Consider the following 26,188-nt stretch of genomic DNA (forward strand, 5'->3'; position numbering starts at 1 on the left):
AAAATATCGTCTGGTGCTCTGCAAAGTGAACGTGGGGAGTTTTGCAAGCAGCCTGCTTTGACAGCACTGACTGGATAGGGACTAAGTGGAGGAAATGTGAAGATAGAAAGCAGTTTGGAGATAAAGAAGTAGCAATCAATATAGTTAGCAGAATTTATTGAATGAGCTCTATACACTCAACATCTGCCATGTGCTGTGGTCAACACAGCCAGCCCTGATACGGAGCTAGGGCCAGCCCAGAGATGAGATAATGCCATTAAATCAAATAGTACCAAGGTCCCTTTCCTGGATGGAAAATTCTGATTCCAGTACAAAACTAGGAAAGCCTCTGAAAGTTACTTTAGGATTTGACAGGTGATAAAGGGACATATAGGAGCGGTGTTCCATTATTCAATATGACCCCACCCATCCCTCATCATGCTGATTATTTTATGCAAATCCTGTACATGACTTAATTATGCATTTATTTCTCTTGTATGGGTCCTGATTTTGTATTTGTTTTTCTTGTGAATTTGTTCTCCTCAAATAGACTATAAGCAGAAAAGACAAGGACTGTTTGTTCCACTAGTTTTGTAAGGCTGTAGACAGCAAAGTCATCAACAGTATGACTTTTGGAGGGAAATTGTTGTTTTCAAGTGCTAACTACCACTTACTACGTCTGTGACCTAAGAGGTAGGATTAGGGTGAGGTCAGTAAGGCCCTCACCTTGGGTGCAAAATTTAAGGAAGCGCCAAAAAAAATCGGTAATCAAGATACAAATTTTAATAAAATATTTTTTAAAAATCATCATTTAGAGAAAATCCATGGTGAACAAAATATCAAAATTCTAAATAAAGTCAGGTTGTAGTTTGTTTGAGACCTTGCTATGCTGTTCAAGGAATGGTATTTTCCAATCAGCCTGTGTTTCCTTGGCCTTCACGGCATTGTGACCCCCTGGGCACATGTAGGGGAGTGGACAAAGCAGAACAGATGGAGCCATGTACAGCTTTATGAAGTTCTTTTTAAAAAATTTTTATTTGGAATTTTTATTAACTTTTTCTGCTTGGCCAAAATATAGGAGGATTTTTTGATAAGTGCATATAGGGCCACACATTTTTCCTTTTGTCTCAGAATTCCATGTGACCTTGGATATGTTGCCTAACCTAAGTTTTAGTTCCCTCCTCTGTAAAAGGGGATCATTATAGTATGACCTCATGGTGTTGTTGTGAGGTGTGAATAAGGTAACGCAACCAAATAACTTAGCACGGTACCTGTACCCAGTATGTATTAAAAATTAATTTCTAAGGGTTTAGCTTTCTGACGCTCCATAATTCTTCAGTTTAGTCAGGCAGAGCATGAACACCTACGTTGATCATCCCTGAAGCTGGAGGACAGAGCGTTTGCACTAAGTGAACACCTATTGACTGTCAGTGTAGGTTTATCATGTACGTTAGCTGGCAATCTACATTCCCCATTAGATCATGAGGGCCCATCAAATTGAGAATCCCACGAAATTTTAGAAACTTTTGCTTTGAAGAACAAGAAAAACAGGCAAGAATAAAGACTCTGTATAAGACCCCTACCAGTCTCTTTCCTGCAGACCAGGTTATCTGAAATCATCATTATCAAGTAGCAGCTGAAGGACGCTGTGGGACCCCTGTCACCAAGGGCCCTTTCAATCAGCATGTTGCCCACACCTCTGTAATCTACAACTTATAGAAAGCCCTCTGGCTTCCTGGAATTTCTTTTCTATTTTTCATTTCAGATGCTCCAGGAAGTTTTTTTATTTGTCTTATGATGGTTTGGTTTTTATTGGTAAGTGTTGTCTCTGAAGCCTGGTGTCCCTCTTGATCCCTGGTCCTGCGCATCCCTGCTATTTGGTGCTGTGACTTACATACCTTCTTACTTTGTGTGACCTTTGAGCAAGCTATTTAACCTCAGTTCATTCCAGATTGTCATAAGGAGTAAAGAAGACTTGAAAGAAATTTGCACAGTGCCTAAGACATAGTAGGTGCTAAATTAATTTAAGCTAGTACGAATGTAAAATTTTAGTAGTTGTCATAGCACAATATTAACATTCTTTCTCCCTCTCCCAGCTCTGGACATTTCATTGTTTGCCTGCACTGGTTTTTTCCACCTCTCCTTCTCCCATTTGTTCCGTAGGCAGCCACTCACATACAGGTTCTTGCCTCAGCCCCTTTATAAATGGGGACTCTAGAAGCTCTCATGATCTCCTGATGTCGTAGATTACAGGACACACTTTGCAACTGAGTCCATCTTTCCCAACGAAGGAATAAATCCCTCTTCTAGAAGAGTCAATTGCTCAGAAAAAAAAAAAAAGTTTGCATAAATTGGTTTTTTGTTGGTTTTTATGGTATACCTTTCCTCCATCAATTAAACCACTGTGGCCAGTCACACTCAGCTACACAATCATGGAAAAAGCAGTTTTGGTCAGCAGTCTCCAACCTTAGCCTCTGACTGCCCTTCTTCCCACAACAAAGTGATAGATAGAAATGTTCCAAATGGCGAGTCATTGATTAAATGACCAAGAAGCATTTGAACTCCAAAATTCTCACAAAATCAGTCCCTGTGCATAGCGAGAGCTTTAAAACTTAGCCTGTTTACTGAAGGACCTGCAGGGGGAGCCTGCATCCTTAATTATTGGCTTCTACATCAGCAGATGCTGAGTGAAATGCCTTCTATTTTTTTTTTTTTGCTGTCACAATCCAATACTTAGGGCTCCCTTTGGGGTAACTGTCCCCAGAATATAAGCTCTCCCCTCTAATTCTCTGTACCCTTCCTCATTAGGAAGACAGCAGCACAGACTCTTAAGTCCTCCTTTCTGTGAGTATCAAGTTCTGTGCGTTGCCGCTGGAGTGAATCTTAAGCAGGGGATCGGTGTCCTCAGGCAGTGCTACCTGTAAGCTGCATGGAAAGCTGCTATTGTCCTACCCATATTCGTCTACAGAATTGTGTCATACATAAGAGCTTCTACTAAGTAAATTCTGGAAATATCTATATAAACTATTTGAGAAGTCGGCCTTCGTGTTTCCACTGTTTCTGACCCCAGTCCATGCTTGAATTCTCTCCCTCGCCTGCCTTCCATTTCTTCTACTCTGAATCTGTCTCTCTGTTAAAACCAGAGGTTCCAAATCACAGATCTCGTCTTCATTATTTCATGACTTCTTCCTCATTGAATGCATTTCTGTTCATCTTTTCCTTTTCAGTCCCCTCCATTTCCCCTGACCCCTGCACGTAATGGTTCATCTGTCGTTTAGAGTTAGACCAGTGGGCCTCAGCCCTGGCTCCCCTGAGGACCTGTTAAAAGAATGCCCCTACTTGAGTCTCACCCCAGAACAATTGAGTTAGAAGCTCCAAAGAAGAAGTTTGTGCCTCAGAACGTTTTCAAAGCAACCCAGCTGAGAATACTGAGTTATACTGAAAGACATAACCCTTCCTCCACCCTTGTGCCCTCAAGAGGCTCCTCCTCTCTAGGCCCTTAGTCAGCACATTTACTTACATGGACCAACACTGGGTCACTTGTATGGACTAGAGGAGCCAAGTAAATGCTGATCTTGGAAACTGAGATTGGAAATTGCCTAGGGCGCAAAATTCACTCTCAGCTGCCGACCCTCCACTTACAAGACCCTGAGAGTGAGGGCCTCCTTAAATTTTACATCCTGGGAGCTTCTTTACCTCGCCTACTCCTGACTCTGAGCTAAAACAAGACCTTTTCTAAAGGAATGCTGGGAAGAGAGGACAACCATAATCCTTCAATTCGGGTGAAGGTTTAACGGTACAGCTGATACAGCCTCCTCAACACATATTAGCAGTAAGATTTCAGAACTTGAAATGAGAATGCTGATCTGCCATTAGCCCCCAGTGCTGCGTCCCCCGAAGTCCCATCCCAGATAGGCAGCTCATGGAAGTTTAGGAAGGGGAAGTTCTAGTCAGAAAAGCAGCAAGTTTCGTTCATGTTAGAAGAGGGTGACATGAGTTTTTAATTGAAAGTCAAGTGCAATGATACTTGCTCTAGTGACATTTTAAGTATCTCTTAATTTCAATTCTTCATTCATCATTTCTATATTTACAAGACGAATGAATTAACGCACGTGGAACACCTAGTCCTGTAACATGTGGGATAGTTGAGTGCTCAGTAGCTAGTAACTATTTCTCTCACCAGGAGCATAACGGAACACAGGAAACACTTATCACCCAAGATCGCCCCATCAGCAATTCCACGTTATTTAAAGACAGAGTCAGGCTAGGTACAGACCATGGACTCCGCCTCTCTCCAGTCCAAATCCACGACGACCACCGGAAGTTCTCCTGCCACGTTATGGTCAGGCCTGGCAAAATCTTCAGGAGCACCATCACGGTCAAGGTTTTCGGTAAGAGTTTTTGTTCCCTGAACTCCCTGCCATCCTCCTGGCAATTTCTCCTGCCTTGCTTTCCCCTGGAGAGGAAGTGCCCTGTGAGCTGGAGAGCAGCCAAGCAAGGGTAGCTATTCTGGAGTCCTGTTTGCCCTGATACTTGCCATTCACGTTGAGGGTCGGAAGTTAAAGAATGACGACTCGGTTAATAGAATAAAATCACAAAGAAAGCCATGGATGGGTCAATTTCCCATGACCATCACCTTACGTGCAACTTTAATGTTTCTGAAAGAATATTACAAATCTCTTTAATTATGACTGCCAAAGTATAATTGCTTAGCTGTCTAATTGTCTTAGGTGCTTTCTGGAACCAGACAGAATGAGGCAAGTGTGCGAAAAGTAAGGTGATAAACACAGCTCCAAAGAAACTCTGCAGGAGTCTCCCCACCCTCCCCTCAAGGCCACCTTGGGAGGAGAGACTGTCCAGCTCCTCCAGCAAACGAGCCGGCGGGATGGCCCTCTGACCCTCTGTTCACAGGAGTGCGCAACTGAGCTGAACTAGCCACTGTGGCCTCACTCAAATTGCGGAGACTCTGCAGGGTGCAAATTTGGGGGGAAAATGTGAAAATTCTATTTTTCTCAGTCATGCAAGGAAATATTAATAAGCAGCAACCTCTGGCTTTGGATATTTTTTCATCTTTGTGACCAAGAACTGTGGCTTTTAAAACATCATTTTTAAATCAAGGCAAAAAGGAAAGCAGTGATGTGGATGACCAATTAATTGTTTTTCAAAATGAGGTAAACAAAGAGAAAAATCACTTGACAAAACCTAAGGGCATGGGCTGCTAGGATTTTTCCTCGGTTCCCTGAATGACAGGGCAAGTGAAACATCTTTGTTTATACATAAAGTCTTATTGCATTATTATTAGAGTTCACACAATTCAGTATTTTGGAGGAATCACAAACCTTTCAGTTCACAAAGATGGAAGTAATTATACCAAGATTTATTTAGTTTGAAGTCTCTTGCTTATAGCTTTCCTTATGTCTTTCTCTTTGGCTCTGGCCCTTTTTCTCCTGCCCTCCCTCCCTCCTTCTCTCTTGATCTCTCCTCAGGGATGGGCTAGGAAGTAATCAATTGCCCCTGATGAGCAGGTTCCTTATGGAGCGTGAACAATGCCCTGTGAAGAGCTCATCTCTTTGATCGTTTATGACCATCCGCTCACTTATGGGGTGTAACTCTCTTAGCACAAACATGAAACTGACTCATCTGGGCTGACTATTGGCAAATCAATGGAGGCAGCCATCCAGGATGTGAAAAGGAATATCAATTCCAAGTTAGACGAACTGGGTCCCATTGAACTAAGGGCTTTTGCACCATAACTTGATCTAATTGCCTTGTCAACATTTGAAGCATGTCTCATGTCTTCTTTGACTCTACTTCCCTTAGCAGGTATCACCTGCCATCACAAGTTTGCTCTCCTCCACTCCTCAGCACTAAACCTGATTGTCTCAGGTCTCAGAAAGAATCTGTCTCTATCAACCTGCAACTTTTAGCAATTGTTCTTTTCTTCACTTTACTGATATTTGTTGCTAATAGGAGGTCAGAAATACCCCTCCTGTCCTTAGTGTTTTAGGGTTGTATCTAGGTTTGGGTTCTCCTGGAAGAAACCATTGAGACAAGGATTTGAGTTAAATTAATTTGTTTGCGAGGTAATCCTAGGAAACATTAGAAGAGGAAGGAAGGAAAGATCAGAAGGGAAGGAAGATAATAAAATGTACTCTATCAAGTCAGTTCTCAGTGTGGGCTTAGAGCTCACTCCCACTGGGAAACTCTGGGAGAACATACATCAGAGTGATCCCAAAGGAAGGCAAAGAAGTTGGGATATTATCCACCAGCTCCCCATGTTATCATCATTAACTTTCTAGGACTTCCATTTTGGTCTACTTGTGGACAAAGTCTGCTCCCTTAACCCAATAAATCCTTAGGAGAGAGTTATAGGTATGCCCAGCAAGAGGCCTTCAGTAAGTAGAGGCCAAGTGGATGTAGCAGCACTGACAGCACCTGTGAAAAGGGGCTGCAGTATTTTTCCCGCTGGTTCATAGAGGGCTTTGTCTGCTATGCTCAAGATCTTATTGGAAGCCACTTCGGTTCAACATGATGTACTCACTGTCAACTTTGCGCTGGGCACTGTAAGTGTTGGAGGTGGAGAGATGAATAAAGCAGTCTGGCTTCAAGGCACTTACAATCTAGCAGGACAACAAAGTCACCAAAATAGTCCCTGAATGCTTCTAGTGCCAAGCTACCAAACAAATATCCAGTGTTTTCCCTGTCCCCTTCAGGGGCCTATAAATTATACCTTATTTCTAGGCCTTTGGGCACACAGTATACTCTCTTCTCTCTCCCCCCCACCCACCCCTCCCCTCCTCCACATTCCCTATTTCACTTGACTCACTGATAATCACCATTCAAGTATCAGTTAGATGTTACATCTTCCAAAAGCCTCCTCTTTCCCTCCAACGTCAGGATAGAATTTTCTTTTAGAAGTTTAAATCCTACACGTCCTCAATTACTGTACTTATCTCAATGTGTTCTAATTTCTAGTTAACGTGTCTGTATTTTCCATGAAAATGTAAATTTCTTGAGGACAATGAGTATGATCTGTCTACCTTTGTTTCCTACGCATCTAGTGTGCTGCTGGGCACACAGTAGGTGTTTAATAAATATTTGATGAACTTTGAATCTTTCACACACACACACACACACACACACACACACGTAGCCAGGTAAGATGGCATTCAGTGCCACTGACTGTGTTTTATTTGCCTTTAAGCTAAGCCAGAAACCCCCGTGATTGTGGAAAATAACTCCATGGATGTCTTGGGAAAGGTGAGTCACATTAAAGCCTTTGAAAATCTACGATACAATATGCCAAGGTATGTCGGGTTGCATCATTGTCCAGAATGTTTTCTCCAAGGTCCTGCTTCCTTGGCCCTCAGCCAATTAATTTCTAGTGGAGATGAAGGGAAGCTGAACTGATTCTAGAAACCAAATGGGAATCCTTACTTTTCGACTTCGGGTTTTCAGAACACTGGATTTGTGATACTTAGTTCTTAAATTTCCTGGAAAAATTTGTCTCAATAGTTTAAATTTCTCTCTAATAAAAACTGAAGTAGATAGTGAAGGAAAAGCAGGGCAGAAAGCAGTGTGAATCCTGGTGTAAAAATAAGGTTTTTGCTGAGCTGACATTTAATTTGTTCTAATCCATTTTCTGTACCAGCATTCCCGTTGTTTTTATTTTGAAGTAATGAGAGGAAATGTGGCCTTCTGTACGCCTTCAGAGCCCTGGCTACGTCCTAGGCAGTAAAGAGAAAAGGAAAAGTGAGCAGGGCCCTCTGACTTCAATTTCTTGTAGGTCTTCTCAGCCTCTAGTCATTGCCATTGGGATCAGGGCTCATTTGCCAGCTCCTCCTCTTGCCAGCTGTGACCTTGGGCAAATTACTTCATGTCTTTGTAGTCAGTTTCCCCATCTATATGAAGGGGATAAGAAGAGCATCTGCACGTTTTTGTTGTTTTTAATAATTAAATGAAATAATGTATGAAAAGTTCTTAGTTTTGCATGGCATATAGGAAGTGCTCAATAGACATTATTGTTGTTGGGACTATTATGCATATTAAGCAGCTGGCATTATTGTGGCATTACGACTTCATTCAAGCTTTTCAAAACCCAAGTGAAATAAATATTCTTATTAATTCTCAAACATTTCCCTGTTACATGGAATGACAGAAAATTATACCCATAGTCTGGTTTCTTCTAGCCCCAAGAACATTAAATAACTTGTGATTTCTGCTCTCACTGAATATCAGTCATTTAACTTGACAGCTGCGTACAAATCATAGTTCAGACTCTGTGGGATGGTTTTAGATGAGTGTATGCATGCATTATCCAAGCATTTGTGTCTTTTGTTGATTTTATGTATTAGCCTCTTAGATAATTGCTGTTGTAGTCCTGAGTATATAGAAAAAGATTTTAAATTTTTTGTTCTGCCACAATTAATTTCTAATTTTATTGGTGGACTTCATTTCAATAGTTCAAATAAGACAAATAATCTACAGGTACAATGTTTGGTAGACATTTTTGATTCTTACAAGGATTTCTCGTGGGTTCTCGGTGCCAGAGTTTACAGGTAATATGGACTCAATCCAGATATAGAACCACAAGATCAGATCCAAGAACTCCAGTTTTTAAAAAAGAGGACTTTTTCTTACATGTTTTGAAATTCCCTCTTCTGTACCCATGCTTGCCTAGGTGCTGGCTGGGAAAACCAGAGAACCTTCCTTCCTGGAGAATTAGTGAATATTCTCTCACCAATTCCACATAACCAGCTACAGGACACAACTTGCCTATGGGTCTTTTAACATCTTGCCAAACATTAGTAATTCCTCACTTTCATATTCTCATAATCCCCATTGTACTTTTAATAACTCATTAACTCTTCAAAGCCCTTTCACATGCTTTTGTCATGTGACGCTCCCAACAAACCTCTGAAATAGCTAGGCCATCTGCCAGTTTACAAGTGAAAAACTGGGACCTGAAGAATTTGAACCACTGGCTGAGTCACTAATAAAGGGCAAAGCTGCGAGGAGAATTCAGCATCCTCACATCCAAGCAGGATGGTATCATGAAAGGAGATCATGGTTTAGGGAGAGATAAAATTAATGTCAAATCCTAATTTGACCACTCACTAGCTACAGAACTTGATCAAGTAGTTAACCTCTGTGGGTCTCACCTAGCTCATCTCTTAAACCGGGATCATAATAAATATTCCACAGGATTCTTAGGTGAATTAAGTTTACGCACAGTAACACATAGATGGCACGTAGCAGATGTCTCAGGAATATTTCTTTCCTCCTGCTATTTATCATTCACCCACTCTCTTTCACCCATTCCTTCCTCTGCATGTATATTCATAAATCTACTACATGATTGATTCTAGGAGGCAGTGTGGGATAATGAAAAAGCAGATTGTGGAATCTGATACACCTGGGTCTGCATCCTCCTCCATGACTTATGAACTCTGGCCCCTGGGATGTCAGTTCCCCAGCTTCCTCATCAGTGAACAGGGGTAATGATCCCAACCTCACAAAGGTGATATAAGGATCAAATGAGAGAACGTGTGCAAAGTGTCTACCATCTGGCAACCATAAGTGTTGGGTAATGGTAATTTCTTACCCCTCTCTCTTCACTTCTTAGAAATTAACTAAGTCAACATGCACCTATCGGATGCCTACTATGTGCTACATATTTTCTACACCAGCAGCCCTTGGTGTTAGAACAATAGGGATTTGGTCAGTTGTGAGTTATGTTTTCCAGAATTACTAGTTAAAGTTATAAAGCTTATGATTAATTTAGTTTTCCTGTAAAATAGAAAATTACCCAAATTATTCAAACAATGATGCCTCTCAGGCTTAGACAAGCCAGGGATGTCCAAGGAGAGTGCCACACCTGTGGATGCGCTGTTCTTGTGTGTTCCTGAGGGCAAGGCTTCACCAGGGCTCGACCACAGCATGCGGCTGAGAAGGAAAGTCAGTCTTTAGGTTAGCCTTAACCTCAGGGCCCTTCATGTAGCGGATTTTTGCAGTAGAGCAAAAGGTGCTGGGCCAAAGAGCCCCTCAGCCCACAGCCCATGGCCCTCCATGCCTCACTCTGGTGATGCACCAAAAGAAAGCACAAGAGAGATGCGTGGAAATTCCAGAGTTTACTCAACAGTTCAGTCTTTCCTTTATGCCTGTGTTTTGTGCTTTAAGTCCATCATCTCCATGTTTCTGTCCTTGTCACTCTCTACCTTTACTATGTTTGACAAAATTTAGGGGCAAAAGTAAAACAAAGCTATCTAACATGAAACATAGGAAATAAAAGCAGTTAAGGTTAAAATGCCTAAAAAGGAAGAGAGGCTAAAATAATAAGAACATGTAAAACAGGCACCATAATCTAAAAACACACATCAGATTTTAGCAGGACGGAGAGGACCCTAAAAGGGGCACCACCCTCCTGTGGTGAAACCACATGGGAACTGAAATCTTTAACATCAGACAGATTTCTAGAAAAAAAGGGATTACAGGACTGCAGTACAACCTGGGTTTTTCACAAGCCTGTAGTTTGGACTTGTGTTTGTTCCACAAACAGCTCCCAGGAAAGACAGATCTGGCTGTTAGAGATGCTGAGGAGTCTAAGAAGCAGTAAGAGGGAGCCATATAGGCGAGGACTGAATGAGGCAGGAAGCCATGATTACGTCAGGATCTTGTCCACGTTCAGGGAGCTAGTGCTCATAAAGTACTCGGGCTATCTGCAAGGTGGTAAGATGCTGTCTTCACCTCCTCTTGTCTTCCCCAGCTCTCACCATCCCCCTTCCCAACTCCCAACTCAATTGAAAAAAGACTGCAGGTTCTAGAGGAATCATCCAAAACAAGCCAGCTCCAGTGCAAAGGCCAGAGTAGTTTTCACTTTGATTTTATTTTATTCCTGAGTTAACATTTTAGGCATATGCTCAGCTGCCCAGGGAATTTTTCTCTCCCTACGGATTATTAGACTCCCTTTTTTCAAAGCATCTATGAATGTTTAAAGATGAACAGTTTTTAAAAAATCAGAGAACAATGGATTGGCACGCAGTTAGCATTTCAGAGGCTGGAATAAAATCTAAAACCTGCAGGTCAAATGAATGAGCAGTGGTCTGTGAGGACAAAACAAAGCATTTAACTCATTAAAATTGGCCTCAAGATCTGGGTCTCTGCCCTTCAGGCTCCCATATGTCCTGGTCTCCTTTATCTTTCCATGGTGAGTTTTTTTCTGGGCAGCTGTCTCTCTTCTCCTATCTTCATATTTCGTGTCTATCCCTTTTTCTTTTTTTCACTTTTCTGCCTCTGTTCTTTATTCCTCCTCATTTACCCCATCTCTCCACTTTTTTCTTTTTCTTTCTGAGTTTCTTTCATCTCTTTCTCACTAACTGCTTCTCCTTCAACAAACTTTAATGTGAAATGTTATCATATTTTTAAATATTTATGAATCGATTTTTATATCCTCTATTCTTAATGTTAAATTCAAGTGAGTTGAAAAGTCTTTTATTCTCTCTGTGATAATTATACATTAATTACGTAAGTGTTAGAGTGATGAAAAGACTTACAGGATTCAGGCAGGTTGTACTGATGACACAGCTTTAATGCAAGCGGGTGGTACAACACTGCACCAACAGGAGAAAGAGATATGCATTGGAAGGGTCTGGAGGGCTCAGGCTCAAGCTTCTTTGTCCTTCCACTGCTGGACCCAAAGAACAAGCTTTGAATCCAGTTCTCGAATCACCACCTGTATAAGTGCAAATACCTCGGTCCAAAGATGCCTAGGTTCTGCTCGTGGTAGGACCTCAGAGTGAGCTGGTCACATAGGCACATTCCAGCTGCCTGACCAGCCTCAACCGTCAAAACCTTCAGCTCCACCAAAACTAAGCGCTAGGCATAAATTCGGTTATCTTCACTCATCAGTGCTGACAGACTGGTACATTCCTCCACAAAACAACTCACGGACCCCTGGTGGCAACAACACATTTATCTTTAATTAGTACATTTTGAAGTTGGGGCCAAGGGTCAGTGCAGCTCTTGGAACCCTGTTGAAAAGCATTTAGTCAACTCAGACTGCTGAAATTAACCCATCCTGTGAGCTCTTTCTCTTAAAAAAAAAACAAAACAAAACACTAAACTACTTTGCTTTGTACTTAAGCTGTTTGCTATGAGTCTAAAGTGAGTGTTTTCAGAATAGATGCCCCAAAGCCCGATTTAAACAAAATGAAAGGGATGCGCTGCTGTTGGCAGGTCTTTCTCCCTCTGGCAGGCCTCCTTCTCAGCCTTCACCTTCCACTTCATCTCCAGGATGGCCCTTTCCACCTCCTCCAGGGCTCGCTCTCTCCTTTCCACGGCCCTCTCCCGCCATTCCACGGCCCTCTCCCTCCTAAGTACCTCCTTTTCTCTTTGGCTGGCCCATAAAGCCAGGGCCCCCACCTGCTCCAGGAACCTGGCCCAGTCTCCCTCAATGCCCATGGGGAGCTGAGGCCCTTGTGGCTTTGGGTCCTGGCGCTGCCCTGTCTGGCCATGGCCACTCTTCTCCAGCTCCTCTCTGTGCATGCTTTTCAGGTGCTTCCACAGGGCTGTGGTGCCCACGTTGACCCCAGGGCCACGGCTCACCAGCCTGCCGCATAGGCGGCAGGTAGCATATTGGTTGGGGTGGTGGCCAGCACGAGCAGGGGCCAGGTGGAAATACTCCCATGCCTCAGAAAACCGGGTCCCCTTGTTGTGGGGCATTGGGGTGGGTGGGGCACTTGCAAAAGGGCCCACGGGTTCTCCCGAATCGCCGCCATCCTGCTCCTCCTTCATCTCTAAGTCCCCTTTTGTCTTCATCCTGGTCTCCTCCTCTTCCTCCTCTTCCCGCCTCATCCTGTCTCCTCTTCTACAGCTTTCCTGAGCCAAAAGTCTTAGTGTAACCACAACTAAGGTTAAATGAGGGCTTGTGGGAACTCTTGGGGATTTGCAATAATGGTCGAAGGCCGGCCACACCTGGTGGTGTGATGTTTCCTCCTTTCTGCTTCACTGCAGAGTCAAGGTGAGTCAGAGCCAAGCCAAACAACCTCTGAGGCTCTCGTGTACATTCCCTCCAAGCCCAGGATAGGTACTGATCCCTCCTTGGCTGGGCCGGTAAAACAAAACGATTAGTCCAGCAGTTACAAAGCTCTACAGTGAACCTGGTGTTCTCAACATCAACCACCACCACGGGTGCTTTTGAATACTGAAAACTGCAGGTCTTCTCTTGAGTCTCCTCCTGGCGGCTTCCACGGTGTCTGTGCTCCCAGATACCTATACAGTGTGTTTGGAGGCAAGGAGAGCAGCCTCAGGGTTGGGCTGTGCGGGATCCCCAGAAGCTGGGCCTCACCGGCTCTTCCTGGGCGTAGGTAGGAGCAAGCATGGACAGATGCAGATGTAGGAGCGAATCGCACTTCCTAAGAACTGTTGCAACAAGCAATCCAGAAGCTACAAAACCGGCCAGGATTTCAGTGTGAGGTCAGTTTGTCCCTAGAAAGGTCCCTAGGGAGCTGGGATTCTAAGAAATCCAAACGGCAGGCTTAACAGCTTTCAGCAGGAGGGGCTGGCTTGCGTGGAGGAGAAAGAGGTGGTGCACGTCTACAGATTTGGCGGCAGCGGTCGTGCCCGGCAAGCAGCTCACCACACTCCACCTTCCCTGGCACCGTCACCTGCAAAGCCAACAACTGATAAGACCTTCCTGACAGCAGCTTACTCCAGATGTGTGGCTTATTTGCTCCATTTTAAGGATAAATAAATCAACGGAAAATAATATGACATTTTTAAAGCAGCCCAACTTCTCTCTCCTTTCGCGGACCATTTCTCAAGCGATTGAGAGCCTTACTGGTCAAGCTTTGCAACCCCAAAGTTGGGAAACCCTCCGCAGCTGCAAGTGGGTACTCACAGGCAAGCCAGCCTCTGGACTCGTCTCCGACGGCTCGGCTCGGGTGCAGGGTGAGTACTCCTGCGTACTTGGACCGCTGTTAGCTGACTCTGGCCCCCAGAGGAGGGCACCTGCAGTTCCTGTCTCCTCCCACTTCCAGGGAAGCCTTGTTTCCAAGTGGGTGTGTCCCTGCCTGTAGGGTTTCTCTGCAACGCAGACCCAGAGGTAAACTTTGTCTCCGCCCGCCCCCCTCCACCACCAAAAGAAAATGTTCCTGGCAAATACCATGAGTGAAACAGTAAATCAAGCACCTGCAAGTCTTAGTTCTGTTTCCAGATGACTAGATCATCTGGCCTCTCAGGCAAAGAAAGAGATTTATGGGGAGAAAGGGTGAAATATGAGCAGAGAAACCACATGCCTCAAGGACATCTGTGGTTTCACATACTTGGTCCGTGAATCTCGATTTTTGGTTTGGAAAATGTGGATGTTGTAAATACAGTCAGTAGAAAGCCAAAGAACTCGCAGAAAAGAGAAGAGTAAGTGAAAGCAAACCCCCCAATTCAAAGAAATATGGCAAATTGGGAAACAGGTTTGGGGTTGCTTTTTATTATATTATATAGCTAGAGTTGAAAAAAAATGCTATTGGCTTCTACTCTCAGTTGGAGTGAAATAAAGGGATAATCATAACTTGAGCAAAAAATATGTATGTACATACATACTATAAATTCATTATATATATATATTGAAATTTAGGAAGGAAAATCTACCAAGAGGAGACAGGAACATTTTAAAGAAGGTGTTTGTGGAATAGAAAATCTTGAGTTATAGGAGAAAAGATAGAAATGGGAGAGTAGAAAACATGTAGACGCTGAAAGGTACATTTTAAATGAAATAAAAAGAGGGGGAGTGGAGAGAAGACTCCAAATAAAAAGGAAGAGAGTTGGTAAATAAATAGGGAGACTTTTTCTTAAGCTTTCTCTTTCTAGACTAAAAAGCTAAACGTTTTCAAAATGATTCTATGAAAAGCCTTATGGAAAAGGTTGTGTTTGAACTTAGGCAAACTATGGGCTCATTTACAAATGGTCACCATTTCAGTATTTCACCTGAAATGATCAGTCTTGCAGGCAGATTTGGATTCATTTTTCGTGAATCATCAACCTCATCACGCTTCAGCTGAGGGAGCACTGGCTTCCCTCTGCTTCCAGGACAACATCCCCAATTCACACCTAGGCCTGTGGACTCAGTCCTTCTATCCATCTTTGTGAATCCCGACTGCTTTCCACCACAGACTGTAGAATCCAGGCCCACTTCTTCCCTGTTCACAAAATATGACTCTGTTGTCTAAGTTATCCCCAGATTTCACCCTTCTCTGCACTCCTACAGAACCGTCCAATTACTTTGGGGCACTTACTACACGACTCTTTCTGCTATTACTCACTTATTCCATGTGTACTTAGAATAATACGCTGGAGAAACCAGTTGTTTAGCTTGTCTTATGGATGAAAAAAGCACACAGTGAGTGAGTCAATGATTTTTATTTCTCAGCAGAGGAACATATGTGTGTGTGTGTGTGTCTATGTGTGTGTATCTATGTGTGTGCTTATATACATGCACACATACACTCTTGTGCATATTTACTTCGTTTTTTTTTTTTTCAAATCTAACATGTTTTTCTTACTCATTTGGAAGTTTCCAAATAAACACAGCTCTGCTTGCTCAGCAAACCATATATGCTTGATGTTTCATAAGATGTTTGAATCTCTTTCCTTTACTTAATAAGAATATATTTTAGGGGATCTGATTTTGCTCTCAATTTTCTAGGACAGAAAGTGACATAATTTCACGGACCTGCATCCCTGCCGGATGCATGTCTCCCCATTGTTGAGTGCTGAATGGGTGGGAAAACTGGGAGCTGCAGTGTTTGCTACCACAATCTGGGAAACGGCAGATAGCTTCTTTTGAAAGTCTCATGATTTCCTTGGGGTTTTTGCAGTGATGAAATGAGGGATGTTAAACTGCACCTCAGTAGCATCTCCCCAGAAAAACGTTACTCAGTATCCTTAAGTTTGATTTCCCAGCCCTGCTCAGGACCAGATTCTTCGGGCATAATTAGTCGGTGGAGAAATTGGCACACCAACTATTACGTACAGTTAATTGTTCTTTACTATTTAACTAATATATTCATTAATTGTGGAAAATATTCGAGAACTAAGAACTGGGTGGGTCATTTGTAAAATATACACATGATGAGAAAACAAGTAACTATATCCAGGATTATAATTTTGCAGTGTTTCAGATAAAATAACAAGGATCCAATAAGTCATACTGGATATTTTCACCACTCTATTGAAGGAACCACCATCTCACAAAGAACAAACATAGTGTAAGAAATAAAGCATAACTAACTCCACATCTAACTTTCTGGTTTTCTAGCATAAGCTACCTGTTCTTCTGTTTCTTTCTTATTTCAGTACAATGTGGTTTACCAGGAAATAGCTTGGACTGGATTTGAGGTAACACAGCTCCCAACTGTGCCATCAGCTACATTCCACTCCCTTTAACCATTCTGTGGTTCTGTTCCTTGGTTTCCCCATCTGTCAAATGGCGAGAATAATGCAAGTCCTACCCTCCCTATAGGATTGGTAAGATGATAAAATGAAAAATGAGTTAGGAAACCTCTTTATGAGTCAAAAGCGAGATATTTATATTAAATGGTTTCTGTGGCTGTCGCTACAAACAGTACTTTATATTATTTGGGGAATGGAAAGAACCAAAGTGTGGATGTCTTTTAGTTTTTAGTCTAACAAAATATTCTTCTCTGGCCTCTTCTTGTTAGAGCCTCTTCTTTCCATCCTCTGGTTTCTGTTTGGTCCTATCTTATTCTACCTTCATCAAGTTGTGATTTCCCTTTTCCAGAACCCAGAATTCAGAATTGCAACATTAGTATAGTCCTAGATGCTTCTTAAGCTAACCTAGGATTCTAGCCATTAATTTATAACATATCTAAAGGAGACAGCCTATGTTTGGTTTACACAACCTCTTAAAGGTAAACATTGCCTTGTTAAAAGTAGAGAAAATGGTTGCCTGCCAATTAGCCTCATGTGAAGGTTGGTGGAGATGTAAGGGGCACCAATTTCTTCTGAATTTGCAAATAATCCTTTCTGTGCTCTGTCTTTACCCCCAGAGAATATTTAACTGCTCACTGAGGAATGTATTTCCCACAGCAAATCTCACATGGTTTACAGACAGAAGCTTTCCTCAAGGGGAAAGAGAAGGTAAGGAAATCAGCCAATGGAAGTGGGATTGGCAAAGAAAGAAAAAAACCAAAGAACAATAGAAATAGTGGTTGTCCAAGCTGATCTTGGCATTTAAGAACAATTTTCATTCCAAGAAAAACATCTTGCCTACCAAATGCCATCTTCTGACACCTCATCTGGCTCCTCCAAGGGGATGGGGAGTAACATTTTCCAGAATGTAAGGAATACGATTGACTTTGTCAACTCTCATATAAACACTAATGTTTTATTTAATTAACTGTTATTAAAAGCAGATCACTTATATGAGGGCAAAAAAGTCTAATTCAAAATACGTTTATGAATAATTTCATTTAGTTCAGCTAACTTGGCACCACTGCTTTAAATCAACAAGGAAATAATTTTAACTTTTTTTGTAAGGATCTGGGTAGGATAGAGATGGGTAGAGGAGGTGTACATAAAGGACCTGGCTCTGTGATGAGGAACTTGTCCACCAGAAGGATTAAAAGTTCCTGGAGCAGGAACACACACTGAGACAAGCTCGGGTGAGAATGCACAAAGCCATCTTTTTCACATGTGGTAAACATGACAACCTTTGCCAGAAAAATCCCAGCTGTCCCCTACCTGGGACACAGCCCTTCTCTTTTCTCGAGTCATTTTTCCTCAAAGCTCAATATACTTTTAACAGTAACTCAGTCACACAGCTCTGCATTATTATTTTTAATTGATAAAATTAAAAGTTTATGTTGATGAAAGATTGTATTGATCCACTTGGTTCCTTTTGAGACTATTATTGGTTTTGTTATTAGTTCACTTTAAAAAGAGTTCACCCACAACGACAGGATGAAATCCTGAAAATATCTGTTAAAGTTCATTATAGATATGTTCTCCTGTTAAGTAAGCCCTGACTTGGCGTAACCATTACCCTCCCGCTCATGAGGCCAGACAGTGTGGTCAGAATTCTACCAGCATACAACTACGTTTAGTTATTAGCTCTGGCAAGTTATGACTTCAGAACTAGCACTTAGAACCTTTAATGTAAAGAGGCTCTGAGAGTTCGGAAAGTTCTGGCCTATGACGACAGATGGTTTTACATTAATTCCTGCTGTCAGATATGCTATTTGGAGTTTATACCAAGAGAGGCAGTTAAACAGGGTTTTATTTCTAAAGAAGATTCACAGGACCCAAAATGGTGATAAGTCTCGCTTATTTCAGGAAGAGGATGCCTTATAGCAACACTGTGAAAATGAGGACGTGCATCAGCTGCACGCGTTTAGAGCAAGCGGTCCAGCAAAGTCACTCGGGGGCTCCTTTGTCTTCCTCTGGAAGGGGGATCTGGGTAAGGGGAAGCCATGAATACGGCACAGAACACCTCAGAAGTGGAGAGCCCAAAACAGGCTGGGCTGAGGTTGTGTTATATTTTACTAGTCACTTAGGCACAGTCCTATGTACCCAGACTAGACAGCAGAGCCCTTCCAGGTTCTCACCCAGACCAGGTACAGATCATCAGTCTCACTATTATCAATAAATAATGCTGGTGAGCTGGGACAACCTACCCCAGACCCCTTGCATCCATGGTTACAAACAAAGCAACACTGTTAATCAACACTTTTCACACCTTGACCATGGATCAATGCCAGGCAGGAGCTTGAGCAGAGCAGTCCAGGTTGATTCCAGGCCTGATGGAACAAACATTCACTGCACAGAAGCTGCAGTCTGTCCACGTGAGACTCTACATTACCATAAGTCGAACCACCTCCAGCCATGCCTGGCATCAGTGTCCGGCTTGTACAGAAAACATCGGTGATTAACCTTGTTCTTATCTGTCTTGTAGGAAGATACATTACTAATGAGGAAAGGAAAGGCAAAGGCGGATTTTTGGAACTGAAGTCTGTTTTGACAACGTTGTATGGTAATAAACCAGCCCAGTCAAACAACCTGACCATCTGGTGTATGGCTCTGTCTCCAGCCCCTGGAAATAAAGTGTGGAATATCTCATCCGAAAAGATCACTTTTTCCTTGGGTGAGTTGTCTACTTAATGAGGTCAACAAGTGATGGCCAAGACTGCCCTTAAATCAGAGCATTTCCAATCGGAACAAATAGAATACTTATTATTTACATGATATTTTAATCTCAGAAAATTCTCTCTACAGGACTCAAAATTATTAAATTTCAAATTAGCAAACGTTTTTGACAAATGAGACTCAGCTGAAAAGAATTTCTTCGAATGAAAAGTAGCTGATTCCTGTTCCTAAGAATTATTTCTGGCGAATGCAGCAAATTCTTTGCTCAAATTAAATTAATAACTTTTAATTAACTAGCATTTTTATTAATCTACCATATAGTGAAAATTAACGCCAATACATTAATGATCAGGGGAGATTTTAACAATCCTAAAATTGCTCTGAGTCATCAAAAACTTTCAATTTTATATAGCATATGTAATTTTAATACTTAGGAATGGATAAACCATGTATGAGATTAATACCCCAAGAATAGGGACTGTATCTTAATGATTTTTGTACCTACAGTTTTAAGCACAGAATTTGGCACATAGGTGACTTTTTATGACTTGAAAATTGATGTGTAAGATCATTCTACTTAATTACAACAATTGATTAAGCAGAATATTTACTACTCTGAGCCAGATCAAATAATGGAGATTTTACTGTGTAAAAGATGTGAACAAATGTCTCAACGCGTGCAATGATGACAGATTACTTATAAAAAAAATAAGTTTGTGATATCAGCTGTCAAATATGCATATATAACAGTAAAGTAATACCTATAAAACTTAAACAGATTGCCAAATCATCATTATGACACTGCAGGACCGTTAACATCTTCTACCACCTTCTTATTTTCAGAGTTTCTGTAGTCTATAATATATTCACAAAAACCAAAATATGAGGGAAAGACCTTTGTTCCAAGGCCACAGTCTGCATCTTGGGTCCTGCCCAGCCATGTCACAAATGCGGGTGCTTGGTTACTAGGAGGCTTGGGTGCGGAAGGGTATATGGCTCGGGGCATATCCATTCCCACTTCTCAGAAGCAGTCGCCATTCTGATACGGGGGCAGTGGCATCATCTCTGTAATCCTGCAGGTGTGTACATGCATATGCAGGAATACGTCATCCTGCGAACTTTGACTTAATCATTCAGAAGTGGTCATGGGTTTACAGTGAAACATCCCTACTCTACTTTGTCTAATTCCCTCAGAAATAATTGCGCCTCCTTCCTAGAAGGCTGCACATGGTCAGGGCTGGAGTCTGGGAACAGTGTGAAGGTAACGAGTTCTCACATAGTTTTGCCAGTAGCTTTGGCAGAATCTAAAGGCACAAGCTAAAGTCTGAACAACCTCAAATTCCCCAGGAGAATGCTGTCTTCATCACAGACAGAACCATGTTTAAAACATCAGTATTTTCTGATGTTAAAACTGTGCTTGGTTTTTTTTTAAAGACTTCATTTATTATTACTATTTTTTTTGGTGAGGAAGATTCTCCCCGAGCTAGCATCTGTGCCAGTCTTCGTCTATTTTGTATGTGGGTCACCACCACAACCTGGCCACTGATGAGTGGTGTAGATCTCTGCCTGGACATTGAACTGGGCTCACTGAAGCAGGATGAGCCAAACTCAACCACTAGGCAACAGGGCTGGCCCCAAGAGTTTATTATTTGAAAGCAATTTAAGTTCACAGCAAAATTAAGAAGGTACAGAGATTTCCCATGTACCCTGCCTCCACACATGTATATGCTCCCCCATTATCAACATCCTTACCAGAAAGGTGCATTTGTTACAATTGATGAACCTACATTGAAACATCATAACTACCCAAAGTCCATGTTTTACTTCAGGGTTCACTCTTGGTGTTGTACATTCTGTGGGTTTGAACAAATGCATAATGACATGTACCCATCATTATAGTATCAAACAAAGTGCTTTCACTGCCTTAAAAATCCTCTGTGGTCTGCCTATTCATCATTCCCTCCCCACCCCAACCCCGGGCAACTATAGATCTTTTTACTATTTCTAGAGTTTTGCCTTTTCAAGAACATCATATAGTTAGAATCATGCAGTATGTAGTCTTTTCAGATTGGCTTCTTTCACTTGGTAGTATGTATTTCAGGTTCTTCCGTGTCATCTCATGATTGATAGCTCAGATCTTTTAAGCATTAAATAATAATAATGTACTGCAGCTTATTCATCCATTCCCCTACTGAACAACATCTTGGTTGCTTCCAAGTTTTTGTTTCTTTTTTTTGAGGAAGATTAGCCCCGAGCTAACTGCTGCCAATTCTCCTCTTTTTGCTGAGGAAGACTCGCCCAGAGCTAACATCCCTGCCCATCTTCCTCTACTTTAAATGTGGGACGCCTACCACAGCATGGCTTTTGCCAAGCGGTGCCATGTCAGCACCCAGGATCCAAACTGGCAAACCCTGGGCCACCAAGAGCAGAACGTGTGAACTTAACCACTGCACCACCAGGCCAGCCCCAAAGTTTTGACAATTATGAACCAAGTGGCTATAAACATCCAGGTAGAGGTTATGTGTGGATAGGAGTTTTTAGCTCCTTTCAGTAACTACCCAGGAGCATGATTGCTGGATCATATGGTAAGAGTAAGTTTACATTTGATTGCAACTGCCAAACTACCTTCCAAAATTGGCTGTACCATTTTGCATCCCCACCAACAATGAATGAGAGTTCCTGTTACTTCATATCCTCACCAGCGTTTTCTGTTGTCAGTGCTCTAGATTTTGGCCCTTCTAATAGGGGTGTAGTAGTATCTCATTGTTGTTTTAATTTGTGTTTCTCTGAGAACACATGATATGGAGCATCTTTTCATACGCTTATTTGCCATCTGTGTATCTTCTTTGTGTCTGTTAAAGTCTTTGGCTCAGTTTTTAATCAATTTGTTTGCTTTCTTATTGTTGAGTTTTAAGAGTTCTTTGTATATTTTGGATATTAGTCCCTTATCTGATGTTTCTTTTGCAAGTATTTTCATCCCAGTCCGTGGCTTATCTTTTCATTCTCTTGAACTGTGCTTGGCTTTAAGATCAGAAAATAATGAATATTTTTAGGGTAATAAGGGAGAGTATTGATTCTGATACCCAAAGCACACCATAATTCCAATTTACCGGACAGCTTTTGATCTAGCATAATTTTAGGCTCTGAGCAGATGGTTAATTTTAAATTGTCAAATGAGTTTTTATCCTTTATTATCAAATATTAAAGGAAATAAATCTTAAAGAGTTCAGTTTCCCAAAATTTTAGCTTACATTCTGATCACATTCTGATCTCTGTGAATGATTTGGAAGATGCATTTGAGGCTCTGTAAAGCAATGGCATCACTGTGTCGTAGTTCCCTATTTGTTAAAAGTTCTTAAACACTCACTTCCAAACATTCTTTCTGCCTGTGGAAGAAACACTGCATGCCTTATGAACTCTGGAGTATAATTCAGATGCTTTGTGCAAGAGTCATTGCCCTACCAAGCTATTATTGTTGACAGATACTGAGATGAAAATACAGAAGAAAAATCTGTCTCTTCTGAGCACTAAAGTTGAGACATTCTCAGAATATTACAGAGCAGGAAGGAGATTTAGTGAGACAAGGAGAGGAGTTTTTGCTCTCTTTTGTTCTCACAGAAGAATAATAATGTTGGAAGGCTGCAAAATAACAGCCCTCTAAGTTGCCCTTCTCAACCAAGACTCCCAGGAAATTCAGCGCTTAGCAATTCTCATTCTAGAAAACTCAGAAGGCGAAGGGGTCAAGGTGGAGTGATCAGTGGCTCATCAGGCAGCTATTTGAGTCCCAGGGCCTACAGATTCCTGTGAGTCAACAATAATTTTTTTTTTTTTTTTGAGGAAGATTAGCCCTGAGCTAACATCCACTGCCAATCCTCCTCTTTTTGCTGAGGAAGACTGGCCCTGAGTCGATATACATGTCCATCCTCCTCCACTTTATATGTGGGACGCCTGCCACAGCACAGCTTGAGAAGCCATGCATAGGTCCCTGCCCGGAATCCGAACTGGAGAACCCCAGGCCACCAAAGCTGAATGCGCAAACTTAACCACTATGCCACTGGACTGGCCCCAACACTGAATTTTTTTTAAAGCCCATTCCAAAAATATCCTGCCCTGTGAGCCCAACTTATCAGAATGTCTAAAATTGTAGCACAACAGAGTCAAATTCGGGGCATATTCAAAGAGTTGGGGGGGGTTGTTTGTTTCTTTTTGAAGTGGAGGAGATGTTTTGTTTTGTTTTCATTCAAAGTTGAGTGCAACTGCCCCCTGAGGTGGGTAATATCCTGGCTGCCATCAATCTTGATGGAGATTTGGGTATTAAATGAACTTCCAGCTGTAACTGTTGAGATCAAGACCTTTGGGATAGAAAGAAAGAGTTAAGGGTTGATGAGTTGCGTGAGTGTGGCTTTGAATGTTCCTGTGTATTTGGGGATATGGAGAGAGGATTAAAAAGGGATTTATCAGTAGTGGGACAGGAGAACCACTGAATATTGAGGTAGGATATGCCAGACAAATATTTCTTATTTCATGATCTCCTTCACACCAATGACTGATCCTGGGGATCCTGGAGTAGCAATAAAGGACTTTAATATACATACAAATCCCCAAGGATCTTGCTAAAACACAGATTCTGATTCATTAAGTCAGGGAAGCGGGGCAAGGCCTGAGATTCTGCGTTTCTAACAAGCTCCTAAGAGAAGCCGTGGACATGTTTTGAGAAGCTAGCTCTGGGATTTGGTTTGTTTCTAGCTGGACCAGCTAAGTGTTGATTCAAGCTCTGAGGAAGCCCTAGAATTGACCCAGCCCTTGTGGGACAGACACATGGCCACTGCTGCCAGGGGTGGTCCTGAGAGCTCCGTGGGGCCTGCTGCAGAGTGAAGACCCTCGGGAATGGAAGAAGTTGCTTTAGGCCAGCAGCTCAACCCCTTACAGCGTTATGGTAAATGTAATGGGCTGAAACTGGTGGACATGTTTCTTCTAAAGTCTGCTTTTGAGTTTTGGGAAATAATTTTTCCCTGTTAAGTTTTAGCCACTCCTTTTTACACATCCCCAGTTTTATTTTGACCAAGGCGGAGTTTCTACTTTATAGGTCAATCTGAAACCAGAAGGACTCTTGGCCTCAGGTTTCATGTTGAAAGCTGCAGCTTTTTTTGTCACAGGGCAAAGAGCTCATCTCAAAATGCGAATCTTGCAGTAACAACTTCCTAATGCGCTTGTGTACCAAGAACTCCTCAGCTTACAAAGATGTTTGGTGTTGAAATATGGCAGAATAACATCCTAAAATAGAAATATTCAATAAAAGGAGAATAAATGTTTCCATTATAGAAATCCAGGATTGAGCAAACTTATCAACATCTTCTGTTCCAGGAATTGGCAAACTGTTTTCTGTTTTTATCTGCCAGATAGTGAATATTTTATGCTTCATGGACCATGTGGTCTCTATCACAGTTACTCAGCTCTGCCATTATGGTACAAAAGCAGCCATAGACAATATATAAACCAATGGGCATGGCTGTGTTCCAAAAAAATTTTATTTACAAACATAGGCAGTGGGTGGGATTTGACCTTGGGCCATAATTTGCCAATCTCTGTTCTAATCGGTTACAGAGAAAAACATCTAGGCATTATTTATCTTTCCAGTCCATGCTCCATCTTATTACGGTTACTACTTTGTAAGATGATGTTTATGATGCACCAGCAACGAGGTATGTACTTAAAGTTAGTCTTATTTCTTCCATTGTTAAGAATGAATTTGTATGCATTCATCCACTTACCTTTGCAAGGAACCAGACACACAGTGAGGAGTGAAACAATTGCTCCTCTTAAGAGGCATACCCAATGAATAATAAGGCCTTTGCCAGGGTAAACATTGAGCACTATGAGCACATTACAACGATCCCTAGGCTTCTCCAAGTTTGAGGAGGTGCAGACCTACCAAGAGTTTGGGGGCAGGAAATAGCATGAACAAAGACCAAGAAGTCATGGGGAGCATACTGGGTTTGGGAAACTGGGTTAAAGTATCACCTTTTGGCTTGAGGGTGTGACTTGACACAGATGTATAAGATGGCAGGGAGTATCAGGAAATGAAGTTGGGTGTGAAGAGAGGCCAAATCATGATTGGATTTGTATGTCATGCTGAGTTCAAACTTGTTTGGGATGGCATGAGGAGAAGAAAATGGTTATCCTGCCAACCTATTCATATACTTTACATACAACTACCTGCCATTTCCTCAGACACTAGCAGCAAGGAACCATTTATAGGATAGCAAGTCAGAGCCAGCTGTGAGTACCACCTACACCTGAGAGCGATAACAACACTGCTAACCATGAGAATAAAACATAGATGCATCTACATTGCAGAAAACAAATTCCTTCCAATATGCTATGTGCTGTTGAGTGACATAACTTATAAATAATATGTACTTTTCTCTTAAAGTAAATTTCAGAATAGAACCAATAGCATAATTTGTAACTAAATATCCAAATAATTGACACAGTTCATGAGATGTATAACACTATACCCAGTGCCATTATATCTGGAAAATCACAAAATCCTCTAGCCTTGAAATCGTGTAGCTATATTTAACCCACATGTTCCTAAAGTCGATAGGTCCTTTTGGAATTTGTAAGTTGTTTTATGCTGCTAATAAGACTGATTCACAGTACACTAATGGAGGCTTTAAGGAATCAATAGGAATGTAAAATATTATAAGTAAAACAATGTACTCTAGCCTCTTCTTCATTCCCACCCACACCTGCACACACAAGGAGAAAAGTTATAGCCAAATAAAAATTATATGACAAAAATAGACGTTTTAGAATAATAGTAATATCATCAGTCTTAGGTTCATTGATGTGACATCTGATTGGATAGTTGTATTATTATTTCTTCTCTTGCTGATAAAAAACTTTTGTGAGGGGCCGGCCCAGTGGCGCAGCGGTTAAGTTTGCATGTTCTGCTTCAGCAGCCTGAGGTTCGCCAGTTCATATCCCGGGTGAGGACACGGCACCACTTGGCAAGCCATGCTGTGGTAGGCGTCCCACGTATAAAAAGTAG

At 41.8% G+C, this 26,188-nt stretch overlaps 2 protein-coding genes across 8 annotated transcripts in view; one reads left to right on the top strand and one right to left on the bottom strand.

The window, feature by feature from the left end:
• CD96 (CD96 molecule) overlaps positions 1 to 26,188 on the top strand; it is an 87,916-nt gene that overhangs the window by 26,454 nt on the left and 35,274 nt on the right. For 4 of the 7 annotated variants that reach the window (XM_046659590.1, XM_046659591.1, XM_046659592.1 and 1 more), the window contains exons 4-8: positions 4,163 to 4,370; positions 7,184 to 7,239; positions 16,327 to 16,368; positions 17,040 to 17,130; positions 18,944 to 19,132. In XM_046659590.1, the coding sequence (XP_046515546.1) occupies positions 4,163 to 4,370; positions 7,184 to 7,239; positions 16,327 to 16,368; positions 17,040 to 17,130; positions 18,944 to 19,132 (586 nt within the window). The remainder of the gene's footprint in view (positions 1 to 4,162; positions 4,371 to 7,183; positions 7,240 to 16,326; positions 16,369 to 17,039; positions 17,131 to 18,943; positions 19,133 to 26,188) is intronic. The other 3 variants (XM_046659594.1, XM_046659595.1, XM_046659596.1) reach the window with 1 other exon arrangement.
• Positions 10,102 to 14,003, bottom strand: ZBED2 (zinc finger BED-type containing 2). The gene is made up of 2 exons (XM_046659598.1): positions 13,877 to 14,003; positions 10,102 to 13,643 (listed from the first exon to the last, which is right to left on the bottom strand). Exon 2 carries the CDS (start codon positions 12,829 to 12,831, stop codon positions 12,178 to 12,180), a length of 654 nt encoding a protein of 217 aa, XP_046515554.1. The 5' UTR covers positions 12,832 to 13,643; positions 13,877 to 14,003; the 3' UTR covers positions 10,102 to 12,177.

The sequence above is a fragment of the Equus quagga genome, chromosome 4, assembly GCF_021613505.1.
Source record: "Equus quagga isolate Etosha38 chromosome 4, UCLA_HA_Equagga_1.0, whole genome shotgun sequence".
In the NCBI taxonomy this organism is placed as follows: Eukaryota; Metazoa; Chordata; class Mammalia; order Perissodactyla; family Equidae; genus Equus; species Equus quagga.